Here is a 16,541-nt window from a genome sequence, read left to right as displayed (position 1 = left end):
CTTATAAGCTGCGACTAAGAGTGGATTCCGCTCGCTATTAAGATCTGAAGGTCTCGAAGAACACAACGCTTCTTGAGTGACCCAATATACTTCTGGCATACTTCATTGAAAGGTTATGCTGGCTAGGTACTTGGATACCCCGGGCCATGTTCAGCTCTAATTGGCGACCCCAAAGCGGGAAGGGTGAGCACTAAAACGTAACAGGAAAGATGACTTATGTCACATGGTGTAAACACCGGTGTGTGTATATATTGCATGTGCTATGGTTGTATAGACAAGTCCACCACTCCATATATCCAAGGTTCATAGAAAGTAAAACGCATCACATCACATCACTCATCGCGGTAAAAATATAGAATCAGCGCTTTCGTAAACATTCTCAATGAAATTCTCATAACTCAGCCAAGCATTGTCATTCGGTGGGACGAAGGTTGTATCATTGAAATCCATCGCTTCCCAGACATTCGCCCAGGGCATATTCTCAAACGTGATCGGAGGCGCAGCCATGTGCATTCCCGTCTGTGGATTAATAGCTGCGTCCATACCGAGCATATTCGGTGGCGGTACAGACTGGGGTATTGCTTGTGGTTGTTGGGGCATGTATCCGGTAGCGAGTTCATTGAATGAGAAGCGAGACATTGCTTGGCTGGCCGACTCTTGTTCTTGGAGTTCTTTCCGTCGTGTTTGGGCTTGTGTCATGAGTCGCTCCATTGGTTTCCAGAGCATGCCTTGTTGTGAATCGGCGATGACATATCGGGATCGTTGGTAGACTTCGTTGACGACAGACCAGTATTGGGACATTATTGATGGGTCTTTGCAGACGCATAGCTCGGCGATTGCTACTGCTAATGCGTGCCATGGGACCCACATTGAGCCAAACCAGCGCCATCGCGCGGCGCCTGGGTAGCTGTATGCTTCTTGGGATGTTTGGAGGTTTTCGGCTGCTAGCTTGAGGAGGGCGTCGCCGTGGATCTTGGGTGGTGTGAAGGTTTTGCTTTTGTAGAGGGGTCGTAGGCAGGCTAGTTGCAGCCAGCTGCTCATCACGCCGGCTAATTTCTGTGCGTACCATTGGAAGTCGGATTGCTCGGGTCTGCAACCGCTGAGGAGGGTTGCGACTGTTTGTTGGTAGTTATGGACTGCTTGTTGGCGTTGGCCCATTAGTTCCACGGCCTTTGGTTCAATGAAGTCTGCGAATGCGAGTGATCTGGTGACTGATGAGGATGAGGCTATCACTAGGGAGTGGGTCATGTCTGTGAATGTGCCCGGTGGATGCTGTGGAACTGGTCCTGGCATGCCGAACCAGATGTCTTCGTCGTTGATGTTTGAGGGTGGGTGAGAGTCGATCCACATTGCTTGCATCATTGGCTCAGATGCTCGGTCTAGAGAGGCGGCTATGTCAAGGATGCCGATTCCTAGCCAGACACGGTTGCGCATTTCTTGTTCAAAGGGTGTAACGTAGAATGGTGGCTCGACAAGATGAAGTGATAGTGCTTGCGCCACTCTGAGTGCCATACTTAGCATCGTCCAAACTCTTCGGCTTTGATCCTGAGATCGTGCGGCGAGCTAACTAGAGGTTAGATACGGATCTCATGTTGCACAGCGGGTATGATACTTACTAGTGAGATGACGTATGCTTGCAAAACAGCGAGATCATTCGTGGTGACAAAATCTGCCTTTGCCAAAGCTCCTTCAGTTTCTTTCTGAAACTCTGCAATCACGGTTCGTTTGTCAGCATTGAACAACGACTGACATTCCGCATCGTCAATGGTACACACGGCGGCAAGATACACCGCTGATGCAAGAGTCGCCGGCGCCTGATGATCTGGCTCATAATCCAGGTATGGCTTGTCGTCCTTTAAAAAGTCTCGTAGGGTTGGTCTATGTATTACTTTGAACACAGGATCCACATTTGCTAGATAGATCTCGCACAACCTTTGCCGGATGTGAGGTTGTAGAGAGACTCCTCGGTTAGCATGAGGCGAGTTTGATGAGCCCTCTGGACTCTCCGAGCTCACAAGAGACAATCCAAAACCCGTGGAGTCCTTGATATCGCTATTATCATGTTCTAGTCGGTCGTCCAAAACTGTGCGCAATTCTTGTGTCTGGCCATCAAGTTAGTCTTTTCCTTTGACTAAAAATGCAACAAGTCTGTCTGATAGACGAACCTGTTGTATAATATCCTCCCAAAAAGAGATTCCCATATAAGTAGTCGACGGACGAGGTCGATGTGGGATATTCGGACTGGGAATTTCACTGTGATCGGCCCCATCGGGATCAACCGTCCTGACCTCAGCCGAAGCATGTGAAGCCTCAGTAGCCGTAGGATTCGCGCTCCCATCACGCTCAGTCGCAACCTTTCTCAAGAGGGCCTCAAGTTTCGCGACCCGCTCAGACAATTCCTTGTCCGAGCCCCCGACCCGCTCAGCGGGTTTTCGCGTCCGCCCCCTTGGAAGCCGTGCACGCTCAACGGGAACGCAGACAAGACCGAGACGCTGGCAGCTTGTACAGGGGCTCAGCTTGTCACATCGCACCTTGCGCTGACGACAGGCCTCGCAGGTGAGTCGCACCCGCGGGGCGGAGGAGCGCGAAGCTTTCTCGATGCTCACCTGGCCTACGGTGTAGCTCATACTGAAGCTGAAAAAGTGTCGTGTTCCACTGTGACGGTGGATTTCTCGCAGATCGAGTGGACATCGAGCAGGACTGTGCGAGGAGCAGTTGAGTGAGGTTCTGGCCCCAAGCTATCGGGATCTCCACTAGGATGACCAATCATCGACCAGTCAGCAATTTATGGCTCGTCGGATGATCTTCAAGGCTGAGAGTATAGCATCTTTAATTTATATTCTCTGCATAGTGCAATACCCCTGCAGACGCCCCGTGCTTCGAGTTATGCACATCCTCAAACTCAACTTAGTATAAAGCGACGAATACTTAGTCCCCAGGCAAACCCCCCTAAAGCAAAGCAAAGAAACCCCCCAAACATATCTATATGCATACAAAGCGATCAATCTGATAATTGAGCGCATTTGGAATCATCACAAAATTGGAAGAATTATCATGCATCTAAGCGGGTCAATACATCCCTATCTCTCCGTAATCGCACCCTATATAGCTTGTATTTGCGAATGGGAGACTGTTCCACGCTTGCCATTGCTTTTGGGAAATACGGTCAAACTGGAGGATCGTTAGAGCCTATTCGTCCAGAGTGGGAAGGAAGATCAAATGATCGATATAGTTTTGGCGTGTAGAGATAGTGCGATAGGGGTCGGATGCGATCGGGAACTATAAAAAATCATTGAATCGTGATTTCACAGGCCATTATTTGGCCACCATTTTGGCGTCTTTTTACTTCAATAGAAGCATAGATCAAGTGTTGGCTCATGAGAGCCACATTTGTCATGAATGAGCCGTGCTACTCCCGGCGCAGGCCTCTATGATGCAATCTGCATAAGCTGAAATGGCTGGACATATCCGCAGAGTATAAAAGGTTGACTAAGTGAGGCAGAATATGATAATGAAAGCAAAAATATATCTCTCTCTATGAGAACAAGAAAGCAACAAATAATCTCATGCTTTGCAACATACTGGCAGATAGAGCTTCCCGACTCTAGAGGCAACAGCAAGGCGATACGAAGACCAGGCATACTGAAACAATAACGAAGATCATTGTTGTTAAGAGGCAAACCATAATGAATGCTCAGATCAAGACAAATGAAAGAAGAGCAGACAAGATCATCCGTGACGGAAATGAAGCGGTTGACTTGTCCGCGAAGGGGATCGTCGTTCTCGCCTCCATTGGGGTAGTTCCCCCGAGCCAAGCCAAGAATTGCACAATCGAAAGACCCATCCTGCGAAGATCTTCATTATGATTGTGAAGGACAAGGAATTGTGCAAGGTGGGCAAACTGTGGACACATTACACTATTCTGCTCTAGAGAATTAGAGGGTTTCAATCTTTCACGCCTCAGTTCTATAGTCCACGATTGAATGGCGAAATTATTGACGGGCCGTGCGCGGAGTTATTTCGGGCTGCCTCGGTGAATTGTATTTCGATCAGCAGTTGCTTCACTTTTCTGTGCGAAATACCGGGGTTGTTTCTTTAAAGGGCGAGTCGCAATTCCGAGTTTTCAGGCCGCATGGTTGATGTTGATAGCTAAATACTTCAATTTAGGGCTCGGTTTGGCACGAGTGTGTACATATGAATGTACAGTACAGACCACCCAACGCAATGGGATTATATTTCCTTCCGCGTATCATTGGAAGTGAAATCCACCCTAGAAATCAGAGTTATTAGGTTATTAGACACTATTGGCATTGACAGCCCGGAACCATGGAAGGGAAACAATTGACAAGCGAGCGAAAAGTGGAGTTGTCTTAGTGGGAGGCGTTCATGCATGTACTGCTGATCTTTGTTATTGATCCTGCTCCGAATGTTCCTCCACAATGCATTTGCCATTGCCATACAAGTTCACTACTGTAAAGGTTAAAAATATGGACTACCTCGTATAGGGGAACAACTTCCCTCTGGAGATTAACCACACTTTGGTTCCATGGATCATTCTTATACAAGCGAACTACACTTCTTGCGAGGCCCAAGCGCTTAGTCCAACAGGCATATCCCGTGTGGACCTCAGCTGTACTCTCTCGTGGCCAAATACTCCGAGCTCCACAGGTACCCTGACACTCCTGAGAAAGCCCATCTGATAGGTTTAGAACACAATTTGGCCACTGATCGTCAGCCGCCGTCGTCTCTGTAACATCCGCGTCTAATCCGCCCTGACTATCAAACTCTATTACAGGATTACAGGCGCATTCAAGAACCTACAAAGCAACGCATCAGTAGTGCTCGTAAAATGGGACCCGCTAACGTTTGGTGGCGTCTGGCACCCACGTTACTGGGACGAATATCGCCCTTTTCAGCCTAATAGTTAGCTACCCCATCAATAACTTGATCTTAGCCCCTCGGTGGCTGGATGAAGATCTTTAGATCGGGACTGTGCAAAGCATTTAAGTTATTGTGCGGCTTTTTTTCTTTCCGTGTTCCCCTCTATTGCGTTGCCTTGTCTTTTGTCACGTCTGTATTAAACTATAGGCCACGCCCACGATCCTCGTGTCGTCCGGGTCGTTCTTTGCATGGACCGTCGAAGTGGTCCTGCCCCAACATTCGTTTACCAACGCTCAAACTTCCTCTCGTTTAAATTCCGCTGGCACAAGAGATTATTCCTTGCCATCTTCAACACTCTTTTCTACTTTGAACACGCCTTGATGACACTATGACTACCTTGTCGACCCCCCGAGGCCATGGCGCCCTCGCTGCGAGCACCGTGTTCACGGTCCTGGCAACGCTCATCACGGCCATCCGCATGTTCACTCGTGCATTCCTCGTCAAGAAGATGGGATCCGATGATTATGTGATCCTTGTCTCTCTGGCATTCTCCTGGGCTTTCTTCGGATTGCTGGTTGGTGAAGTCTACCACGGCATGGGCGAGCATTACGCCAAAATCCCCCCAGCGATCTATAAGACACAAATGATCGTAAGTCACTACAACGCCCCCAGTCAGCCTGAAGCACAATGGAAACAAAAGCAAAATGAAATAACATGAAACAGTGCTTCTGGGCCTCTGTTCCAGTCTACCAAACAAGCCTCATCAGCACCAAGATGTCCATCCTTCTCCAATACAAACGAGTCTTCTCCACCCCCCGCATGCGTCTTGCTTGCTGGATTCTAATCGGATTCCTGGGTGTCTATGGAACCTGGACAATCGTTTCTGCTTGGGCGAATTGTGTTCCCCTCGCTAAGTTCTGGGACTCCTCTGTCCCAGGCTTCTGCTTCGACAAGAAAGCCCTCTGGTTCTCGAACTCGGCTATCCACATCGTCACCGACATCCTCATCCTTATCTATCCCATGCCTGTGCTGAAGTCACTTCAATTGCCGAAGAAGCAAAAACTTGCTGTTATGGGCATTTTCGCGCTGGGTGGATTGTAAGTTTTGATCCCATCCCCAATCCGATCCATCCAATCTGTGGGGAGTATATAATAACAAGCATCCCTATCCAGCGTCCTGATCACCAGTCTCCTCCGTCTCAAATCCCTCGTCGTAATCTCCAATTCCTCCGACCCAACCTGTAAGTTCATTCCTGGCGTTACGGCGACGTCCCCGCGTCTTCCCACGTCTCCACGCTGCACCCCAAACCCTAACTAATCCTCAATAGTTGACAACACCGGCGCCGCTGCCTGGTCCGCAGTAGAATGCAACGTAGCAATAATCTGCGCCAGCCTCCCCGGAACGCGCGCCTTCCTCACCCGCCTTCTCCCCCACATCTTCTCAACCGGGAGCAACGGCTACCGAAGCCGGACGACGCGCCCCTCGCGCATCGGCCGCAGCGCCCTCGTCGGAACTGGCAACGGCACAGGCAACGGCACGGTGCATGGGAACACCGTGCTGGCCTCTGTCGTCGGCGGTCGGGATGACCCCGACTATGACATGGAGGACCTGCCTTCGTCGTCCGGGTCGTATGCAACATTCAAGGGGGGTGAGGGCGGCGCTGCCGCGAAGGAGGCCTTCGCTGGCATTACAGTTACGACCCGGGTCCAGCAGAGTGAGGATAAAGTTGTGGCGCGTGCTGATGCTGATGATGCCAGCACTAAGGAGCTGATCTGAAGAGATTGTCATGACTCTCTTCTTAATTTTGCTTCTTTTTATTTGTTGTTTGCCTGGGAATGGGAGGATTATCTGCTTTTTTGTAATGGGTGTTTTTAAGGCGTATTATACCCTATCAATTGCAGAGTACGGTGTACTCTTATTTTATCATCACGTTCTTCTTATTTAATGGGGAAAGGGTACCTGGGTTGAGCTGTTGAAGTGAGTACAATGGTACATCTGTGAAGCCTTAGGAGTACTACGGTATTATGACTCAATTGTAAGTAGAAGCATAAGTATACATGCCAAAGCGAGAAAAGCTACCTAGTCTTGAAGCATGCATGAGACCCACTCTGTACATCCGTAACAGTCCACAATCAATGAGAGTCGAGGTCTCGTAACGAAAAAGGAAAATGCTGAAGAATAACATAGACAAAGATTTGATTCTAGGCAAGTGGGAAAATGGAAACTGGTACGGGCTATTGCGCAGTATCCAATGCGTGAATGCCCCCAGTTATGCAATCCTGAAACTCATGTCGCCTGCAAATAACCACCGATTACAAATTATAAAACGCTCTACTCCCAAACATTAGAGAAGAGGTCGTCTGATCCTCCGAACCCTCCGGCGGGCTTGGAAGTGTTGGTGCTTGATGGGGTAGGGTTGGAGACTGGAGCAGCGCTGGCCCAGCCGCCGAAGTCTTCGTCAGCTGCGACAGTGGGCGCGGGCTTTGCCGCAGGGGTTGGTGCGCCCCATCCATTTCCAAGGTCGTTGGGAGTCAGGGTGTCAGGAACCTTCATCGTGGAAGCAATGGATGGAGCAGCAGCTGCGGGAGATGGGGCACGGTCAGGTGTGCTCCATGCATTACCACCCCAGGGATCAAGGCTGCCCGACATCATGTTGGCAGCGGCAGCGTTGGCGGCAGTAGTGGCTGGCGCCTTGGGAGGCGCAGGGGGCTGCAGCGGGGGACTGGAGATATTAAATGCAGATTTCATTTCCTGCTGGGGAGAGGTTGCAGTGGGCTTCGGAGGCGACATCGTAGAGGCAGAGACGGGAGGAGGCGAAGAAAGACCGAACAAGTCATTTGAGAGAGATGACGATGGAGGGTTTGGCTTAGCGGTTGGAGGGGGAGAAGCAAATCCACCAAATCCCCAGTCCTGGCCGTTCGAGGAAACCGAGGTCGTGCGGGATTGGGGCTTCGGGGCAGACATTGTTGGAGAGGTGAGGCTATCGAAGAGGTCGCCGCTGGCGGACCCGGAAGGAGATGTGACCTTCGGGGCAGCGGGGGTGGACTTGGCGAAAGATGTAAGGTTGGCGAATGGCGAGGGCTTCTCGGCGGACCTAGGAGGCGGAGGAGAAGTAGTAGTCGGGAAGCTCAGCCCACTGAAGGCATCGGTCAAGCCACCCATGTTGGAGTGACCGGATGGCGCCGGGGGAGAGGCCATGTCACCAAATGAGTTCGTTCGCTCATGCTGCACGGGTGCAGGTTGTGGCTTCGCGTACAAAGATAGAATTGATTGTTTGAGATCGGGACGAGACATTCCGCTGGGAGCGGCCGGTGTGGATGCCGTGCTAGTTGGGCGACTGCCGGCAGACGGCTGGGTGCTGCCGAAGAAGTCCAGGCCCAGTAGTGAATCATTAGGCTTGTGTGTCTTGACCGGCGCAGGCTGTACCTGTCTCGGGGGCGCACGCGGAGTAGGATCGGTCGTGCTTGGCCGGGTAGGAGGAGAGATATCATCGCCGAACAAGTCAATTGAGGCTTGTTGACGGTGTACCGGAGGCTGGCTAGGAGCGGCGACTCGTTGCGAAGCGGAACGTTCAATCTTGGCTTTCTCTTGTACCACGGCGAGAGGCTGATAAGGTTAGCGGCCATTTTCGCTCCCGATTCATCACGCGATCACTCACCACATCGTCGTCGCCATCATCCAGGGTGGAGGGATCTGGTAAACCGCCGTCCATCACCCATCGCTTGCTCTCGTACTTTGTCCGAATGAAGTTCTCAATTTTCCTATTCGCGCAATTCGTCAGGACAATGCGACCCAAGAAGTCCGAGGGGGATGGACTTACGATTCCGAGGGAGCGTGGCCCGGTGCCAACTTGGCTTCCCAGTACCTGTGACATATTAGCCAGTGTCGGACAAAACCAATTGGTCGCGACATACTTGTTCGCCCTCGAGTTTCCCCATTTGATCACACTCTGAAGCTGCTCATCGGTCCAGGCATCGAGATCCACGGACTTGACTCGACTGATATGCGTTCCCATACCCCTGTGGATTCCGGAGCACCGAATGCAAACAAACACACCCAAGTTCCAGGAAGCCCATCGCGGATCTAAACAAAAGACAATTCAGTATGTGACCGCCAAGAAATGAAACTAGAGATGAAGCCAATGTGGGCGCAACTCCACGGAGGGGATCGGAGACTGACGCTTGTTCCGTTTACAGTCGGCACAGATCTTGTTGTGTTCCAGTTTCAGCAAACCCTTGATGGTCTGCGAGTTTTGGGCGGCTTGGCCCGGAGTAGGGCGTCGAGACATGATCTTAACGACGCGAATAGATGATGGTGAAAGAGAAGGGAAACAATGAGGCCTAATAATCTTAGGTGGCGGTCGGCACGGTTGCGGCCTAAGGCTGCAGTGAATATACGGACGGGGAAAAATGCCAGTCACGCAGTTTGATGTAGAGTGAGGTGAGGTGGAGATAAGATTTGAGACATGTGTACTGATATTTTCTACGAAATGAATGATGTTATACTTCAGTTTACGACACCTGGTTGGTCCACTCCAAATGACACCTCTCTTATGCACGTCCTGCAGCCTTACTCCCCGCAACACCTGAAAACACATAAATAACACTAAGCCTTGGCCTTGGGAGCTGCGTCCTCAGAGAAGCGCAGACTAACACTGTTGACACAGTGGCGCTCATCAGTAGGAGTTTTATAGCCCTCACCCTCGAAGACATGGCCAAGGTGGCCACCGCAATTGGTGCAGACAATCTCCGTCCTCTTCATACCGAAGGTGTTGTCCACGTGTCTGGTCACAGCCCCAGGAATGGAGTCAAAGTATGCAGGCCATCCACAGCCAGACTTGAACTTGTGATCAGCGGTGTAGAGTGGCGCATCGCAACCGGCGCAATTGTAGACGCCCTTGGTTGGGTAGTGGGTATCATATTCGCCTGTGCCGGCACGCTCGGTGCCCTTTTCGCGGAGGATGCGGAATTGCTCTAGAGTAGTCATAGTCAGTCAAAGTATTGCTCGGGGAGGTTTGTCTCGCTGTGTCGTGTGGTACAAACCTGGGTTCAGGACGGCCCTCCACTGGTCCTCGCTTCTCTGGTCAGGGTATGACATGACTGTGGTCTTTTCCTCGGTGTTGCGATTCGAACTGAAAAAGGCACCAAAGAATGGAATAGTCGGTGCAGCTTTGAGTGCTTTGCTTGATTTCGAGGTAGGTGACTTGCGCGTGGAACTGGACAGAAGCCGGGATGCGCTAGGTGAAGCCGGGACGCGGATGGATCGGTATCCGAGGGGAGAGATGGTGTTGCGTAGTAATCGATATCGCATGGAGATGATTTGATGAGTTAAGCCAGCAAGATAGAAAAGAGAGGCAGAAATAAGCAGAGAGTCGAGAAACCAGAGTGGGGAAGCTAAACCCGCCTCGGCCATTACGTCATCATGCGGGGAGATCGCATATAGAGGGCCTTCTATACTTCAATATTGTATGTTTCTGGACTACTACTACAAAGAAAATTAGAGAAAGCCTTTAAAATTTGAGCGACAAAATTGCCTTGATTATCTGGTTGTCTTCTCAACAGAGTCTGTCTATTCTAAAATCGCCTTCGCTCCGGTCTAAAGAACTCCGTGAAGTGCAGGGGTATCATCAACAGCAAATCCAACAGCAAATATGACAGGAAATATGTCACATATCCAACCCCGGGCTAGCCAAAAGCATGAAATAAATCAACATGGCTCTCACATGAGTCTGAGAGAACTCCCAGAGAATCCATGCAGGGTATATGTAAGAAATAAAAGATCATTCAGCGACGGTGACCGGTCACCAGCAGCACGCCACGATCACACTCAACCTTCCAACCCTCACTCTCCAACATTCTGTACACGGCAGGGCCAATACGTGCGGCACCATCGCGACTATGGTTTCCAACACCGACAACGATCTTGAACCCACCGTGTACATGCTTGCCACCACCTCTGATGTGCTTCAGTTCGCCCAGGGAGTGCCACCAGGCATTGACACGCTCCCGAGAGATTCTAATCGCATTAGGGACAGTCACACCGTGCAGGTCCAAATCATACTGGGAGGATTGTCGGTCCACCAGTCTGTCCGAGGCGGTAGCCAGGTGACGCATCGCCAGCTGCCGCTGCTCGTTGCCGATTTCGCGGTAGTAAGCAGAGGCCCCATTATATAGGGGGTTTGATCGGGCACGGCGCGCGGCCTGGGATGCCTGCGCAAAGGCGTTTGACCGCAACGCGAAGTGAGCGTTTGCAGCAGCAGCAGCCTGACCATAATCCATATCAGATGAAGTCTCAACGAAATTTTCGGCCGAGGCCGCTACAGTGGTTTCCTCCGGGTCAAGAACTAGTGGTGCCGAAGTGAAGGTGATGATATCTGACAGTGAGTTGAGAACAGGCCCCTGAGCTAAGGCCTCCGCCAGCTCATCTGCGGCGATGATTTCATTATTGGAAATGCGAAGGAGGCCAGCGATCGTCGTCTCAGGGATGGCGGCATATTTGTGCGAGAGTTCCGCCACCTGGGGGATGATAGCATCATCATCGTCGAGTTCCCCAATGTCCCTGGGCGCGTAAGCGATTGCCAATGCTCTGATGGTTGCACAGAGCGACATCGAATTTTCGTGATAGGTGGACGCGACGTTCTCTCGCAGAAGAACAGAGGCCCGGATCGAGATGAAATCGATGTCTTTCTTGCCCATCTCCCATTTGTTGACAGAGGGGGTGTTGAGAGCTTGGGATGACGTTGCGTCGCGGCGCAGTTGCTGGTTTCTCTTCTTGTTTTTCTTGCGCGATTTCTTGGTCTGACTCTCGTCTGCTTGGAAGCCATCGATTGACCTGGGTGCCAAAGCTTGACTCATGGCAGCAGCTTCTGCAGGGGTCTCTTGCGCGGAGCCACGGGCAATCTGGGTCTCGTCGATGAAGGCAAGGTTCAGGAGAACTTCCATTGCGCGACTGAGACTACCATGGCATTCTTCTAGAATGCGCTCGGCCTGGTGACGAGGAACACTTGGGAACATACTTATCAAGTTATAGACTTTGTCGTCCGATGTCATGCCCAGGAATGTGTATCTAAGGCGTGCATCGTGTCCGCCATTCTGGTTGTTGTCGTTCTCGTCACAGTCATTCACGTCAATATTGTCAAGCGGTGACCAGCTTAAACTTTCAGGAAGATTCGCGTCTTGGAGGTTGCGGGTGTTGGTCGTGCCGGTGGGGTCGAAGGGGAGGTTTTCTTGATCCAGAGCAGATGTCTTCAGCTCGTTCAAGGTATCGCGAAGTGCTCCAACCTCAGCAGGCATCGAGAGATCATAGTCCATGAGGATTGCCATGAACAGAGCTGGGTCAATTGGTGGGCAGTACAGGCCTTGAAGCTCCTATCGATACCAAACAGGATTGGGTCAGACCGTAATGCGACAGAGCGCGTGGTTTTTTTGGATGCGAGGCATACCTGGGATAACTCATCGGGTTCCAACATGTTGAGAGCCAGATTCCGCAAAGGGGACTGCACCAAACAGGCAGGAGAACGGATTTGTGGGAAAGAAGAAATGGCTTGGAGATGGAAACCCCGCGATAAAGGCGATAAGATACGGATAGCCATAGATTATCACGTGTAGCTCATCACGTGAGATAACGGAAGATGTAGTCACGTGGACGGGCATTTAGGCTTTCATGCTTAAAAACGCCACATTCCCCTATTTTTACCATGTGCTGACCCCCCATTGACTGCGAACTCAAGCAAAAGGTGAAGCCTAGCTCCCAAAATATGATGTACAGCATCTATATCATCATTTCAGGGTACAATAGCTCTAGGAATCCCGTACATACAAGGAAATACATGGATAATGGACGGATTCCATGAAAACGCATGAATGGACCAACTTATCTGTTGTTGGACTTACTACCATATAACATCATTGTCTCAAATCCAATGGATGAATTTTAGTGCTATTTGAGAGCCTTGCAATTAATCTGGCTCCTCGCAATGCATTTATAGTGCAACTAAATTACTGGTGGTTGCCAGAACTGTACATCCCATGAGGCTGGCCTCAATTGTCTTTTTCTGCTTGCGTGTATTATCCTTTCTCCCTCTTCTATGTGATCGCTTGCGAGTTTTTCGCGCCAATTACCTCCTTCAATCTGCCCAGGGGAAGTTTGCCTCTCTGTCTATTGACAGTTGTCACATTTCCCTTCTTTCTAACCCCAACTTTCAAGTTCCCGCGAGACAACATGTCATCTTCGAAGAGGCATCGCCACATCCGTGGAAAATTTTGCCATTGTCAGTCGCAGCCCTATGAACCTGGCCCGCGTCATACATTACTTGAAGAGGAACTCATCGCTGCTCCGCTGTTTTCACTCCCCGACTGTCAAACTGGCAACGAATGAGGCGTTGATATTCTGCCCAACCGCTTCATTGGAAACTGAAAGCGTAATCCGCCAAAACGATTCTTCTAGCAGCTTTGCTCTCCTTGAAGTGAATACGTTATTCGTCACCTCTGAAAGGTGACTTTTCTTGGCTTGGCCAAAGACAAATAAACTCATCGACATTTTTATAGTCCGGTAGTTTTAGATATGCAACTGTTTGATCAGCTCAAATTGGGGCCTTGAAGAGCAGCCATCTCAGGTATGCAAATCAATGTGTATCTTTCGATGGAAGATTGGTGGTAAGAAGGTTGTGAAGAGAGTAGGAAAGATATGTTGTTATATAGCGGAGGCTTGGCCTGAAGTACGAAACGCAGTATGCGAAAAAAAAATTGGAAGGGGAATGGTGAATACAATGTTGATGTCATTGAATAAAATAGTAAGGATTGATTATATTGTTTCGAAGAATAGCCTCTCATCTACTGTTTTCTATGAACTCAAATGACTTTTTCAAATATGCCAATGAGGCCTCTCGATTGCAAGTAAATTCAAGAGCGGCTTTTAATATATATGTGTTGTACAGAATGAAACAGAAAGCAAAGAGCAGCTGTGTCTGACGATAGTGGAAGTGTCGGAGGACACAAACACAAGCTCCAGGCCAAACGGGGACCTTATGTTATGGCAATCAAGAAAAGGATGTGGCCCGGAAGACAGCCTAGACACTATCTGGATTACTCTAATCTCATCCAATGAATGACTTCCCGAAATTGGGCTCTCACCATGTGCAACTCTACAGGTATATCTCTACACCGTTCTAGGTAACTATTTCGCAACCTCAGAACCTCCTGCGATAAAGCTTTCTGTATGAAGTGGGTCATTTATCTAATAGTTTAGAGTATCTATGTGATAGTGCCATTCTCATGTTGCAATGTCTCATGAGGTCGGGTACAGAATGGGACCTTTTTCTTGGCGTTGTCCTACCCAAGGCCATACCTAGGCAATCCAATGTTTTTGGTGTGCTTGAACCTTTCGGACAATACTGTCTGTCACACTGCCACCAGTTTCGGCAAAAATAGAAAATATATATCGCAGTGATGATAGCTTGCTTAGGCTGACCTTTAGAGTGTGGGCGCCGCGATAGATTCTCATAACTGCGCTTAATATATCTACAAACACTAATGCAAATGTAAAATCTAGGGTCTTCTGTCACGATACTATCGTCCAATATATCAGCAGCTGCCCAGGCGGATCAACAATCCTGGCCTTTTGATAGATCCCTGGCAATCAGCAATGCTAAATGGACTGCAGTGAGCCTAGGTGCCCCGTGCCCTAGCCAATGATCACTAATCTGTCGAGCAGGAGAACTTTTCATGCGTGATTGTATCTTTCATTCCAATACAGACAGAAACTATGACGCGCGGCCGGTTGATATCAAAGATGCTGTACATCATGAAATCGCCGACAACAAAATCAAGCCCAGTCCAAAATAGAACTTTCAAACTACCGCATTGACAGTTATCTCTTTGGATTTGTTTTGCCTCAGAATAGCAAATAAAAACCAGAGGATCTCAAAGATGCGGTCCTCGCCTGGTCATCTTGTACCCCCAGAGCTCGGGAGCACGAGGCACACTGTATTAAGGCACCACCAAAATCAGCCCAAAAATAAAGATTCGTAATTTAGATGAGGGAGGCCCTGTGAGGTGAGGATTGCACCTTATGGCCGCCGGCATACATGCTATTAAATACTATGATTCCGTCTATGATCTACCCCCGACTTCTACTTCCCTTTAATCTCGCGGTAGTATATCATAAGCCGACCCTGCAGATTTGAATTTCACTCCCTTGTTCTTCTCCCGTTTGTACTTGTTACCAGTCAAGTCAATCGCTATGCGTGTTAACATTGTGTCTTTGGTGGCTTTTGCTACTGCGGCAGCAGGTATGGTCTTGTCCTCTTTGGCTATCGATGACGCTAATAACACTTCACAGGTCTTGTCGTGACCTCGCCACGAATTGGCGAGAAGATTGACCCCGATCGCCCACTTACTATCAAATGGCAATCCGTCCAGTAAGATACGCTTCTTATGGCTATGAGCTGAACTTTTAAAAGAGCCGCCACTAATCGAGAATAAAATGTGATCAGGACCGATCCTGATACTTTCACCATCGAGCTGGTCAATCAAAATGTGTATCCCCCGACAACAGAGGTCGTGGCCCAAGATGTCGACTCATCAAAGGGCTCGTACATGGTGAAAGCGAAGTCCTTCACTGACGTGGACGTTGGGTAAGTCAACTAAGTAGATTGCTTCAAACCGATCACTGAATGTGCAATAGAAAGGGATACCAGATCAACTTCCTTTCTGATAGCAACGGAATTCTGGCTCAGTCCCAGCAATTCGGAGTGACTGTACCAGGTGCTCTCTCTAGCTCTAGCTCTGGTAAGGAAACTAGCACTGTGCTTGAAACTTCGTCTGGGTCAGCCTCCATGCTTTCTTCCACAGCGTCGACAAGAGAGATGACCTCTTTGACTTCTGCTTCCTCGGCTGCTTCTTCTATTTCTTCGACGACTTACTCTCCCACCAGTGTGTCTACCCCTACCTCGTCCCATATATCTTCTACTTCTGTCTCTACCCCTACAACATATTCTTCTATAATGAGCTCTACTCCAAGTGGGTTGACCTCTTCCTTATCTTTTGCTTCATTCCCTTCTACCTCTTCTGATGCATGCACCACATCTGCCCTTGTTCCTTCGATTTCACTTTCTACGCCATCCTCCTCCGCTCTTACAGAATCCTCGTCCTCCGTTTATACCAAATGACCATGTTCTGTTTCCTCTTCAGCACATACTTCCCAACCTCTTTCAAGCTCATTTCTACCACACTCTACGACACCGTCTTCGATCAAAACGCTTACCACTTCTTCGTCGCCAGCCTCTTTTTCAAAATCTACACCTACAACTTCTACCAGTCCATCCATACCCACATCTACACCTAGACCATCATCTCTCTTGACAACAACCTCTTCTGCTATCAATCATTCTTCCTCGACTTCCATTTCGAGCACAGGCTCTTCTACTTCATCTCATTCCACCCCATCCTCCACATCCCATGCCCGCTCAAGCACTACCCGTGGTTAGTAATGCAGGCAGCTTTAGCTGTCAAAACCATACATCACCCGCACCGATACATTGATGGCCAAAGACTAACTATTTCTATAGAGTCGAGCTCAACCATGACTTCGAATACTATGTCTAAGACCCATACCTCCACACCGACTACCACCCACCACACAACCTCGACCAAGACTTCGAC

General features: G+C 49.5%; 6 protein-coding genes across 6 annotated transcripts; 2 read left to right on the top strand and 4 right to left on the bottom strand.

The window, feature by feature from the left end:
* Positions 1-336: 336 nt before the first annotated feature.
* N7508_001347 (uncharacterized protein) lies at positions 337-2,627 on the bottom strand (the record flags this gene model as incomplete). The annotated part of the gene is made up of 3 exons (XM_058459413.1): positions 337-1,563; positions 1,617-2,102; positions 2,166-2,627. The coding sequence occupies 3 exons, from the start codon at positions 2,625-2,627 to the stop codon at positions 337-339; spliced, it is 2,175 nt and encodes a 724-aa protein (XP_058322945.1).
* A 2,642-nt stretch (positions 2,628-5,269) lies between these two features.
* On the top strand, positions 5,270-6,657 carry N7508_001346 (putative integral membrane protein; the record flags this gene model as incomplete). Its single annotated transcript, XM_058459412.1, has 4 exons — positions 5,270-5,530; positions 5,605-5,978; positions 6,054-6,121; positions 6,209-6,657. The coding sequence occupies 4 exons, from the start codon at positions 5,270-5,272 to the stop codon at positions 6,655-6,657; spliced, it is 1,152 nt and encodes a 383-aa protein (XP_058322944.1).
* A 555-nt stretch (positions 6,658-7,212) lies between these two features.
* N7508_001345 (uncharacterized protein) lies at positions 7,213-9,169 on the bottom strand (the record flags this gene model as incomplete). Its single annotated transcript, XM_058459411.1, has 5 exons — positions 7,213-8,487; positions 8,540-8,642; positions 8,702-8,746; positions 8,796-8,964; positions 9,061-9,169. 5 exons carry the CDS (start codon positions 9,167-9,169, stop codon positions 7,213-7,215), a joined length of 1,701 nt encoding a protein of 566 aa, XP_058322943.1.
* Positions 9,170-9,486: 317 nt separating this feature from the next.
* N7508_001344 (peptide-methionine (R)-S-oxide reductase) lies at positions 9,487-10,191 on the bottom strand (the record flags this gene model as incomplete). The annotated part of the gene is made up of 2 exons (XM_058459410.1): positions 9,487-9,854; positions 9,924-10,191. The coding sequence occupies 2 exons, from the start codon at positions 10,189-10,191 to the stop codon at positions 9,487-9,489; spliced, it is 636 nt and encodes a 211-aa protein (XP_058322942.1).
* Positions 10,192-10,664: 473 nt separating this feature from the next.
* N7508_001343 (uncharacterized protein) lies at positions 10,665-12,349 on the bottom strand (the record flags this gene model as incomplete). Its single annotated transcript, XM_058459409.1, has 2 exons — positions 10,665-12,248; positions 12,323-12,349. The coding sequence occupies 2 exons, from the start codon at positions 12,347-12,349 to the stop codon at positions 10,665-10,667; spliced, it is 1,611 nt and encodes a 536-aa protein (XP_058322941.1).
* A 2,771-nt stretch (positions 12,350-15,120) lies between these two features.
* Positions 15,121-16,224, top strand: N7508_001342 (GPI anchored serine-threonine rich family protein; the record flags this gene model as incomplete). Its single annotated transcript, XM_058459408.1, has 5 exons — positions 15,121-15,169; positions 15,220-15,298; positions 15,374-15,514; positions 15,565-15,705; positions 16,071-16,224. 5 exons carry the CDS (start codon positions 15,121-15,123, stop codon positions 16,222-16,224), a joined length of 564 nt encoding a protein of 187 aa, XP_058322940.1.
* Positions 16,225-16,541: the final 317 nt, after the last annotated feature.

Source organism: Penicillium antarcticum (assembly GCF_028974205.1).
Source record: "Penicillium antarcticum strain IBT 31339 chromosome Unknown utg000002l_segment0_segment0, whole genome shotgun sequence".
NCBI lineage: Eukaryota > Fungi > Ascomycota > Eurotiomycetes > Eurotiales > Aspergillaceae > Penicillium > Penicillium antarcticum.
Note: the sequence above shows the minus strand (reverse complement) of the source record. Positions and strands in the feature narration are given on the sequence as shown.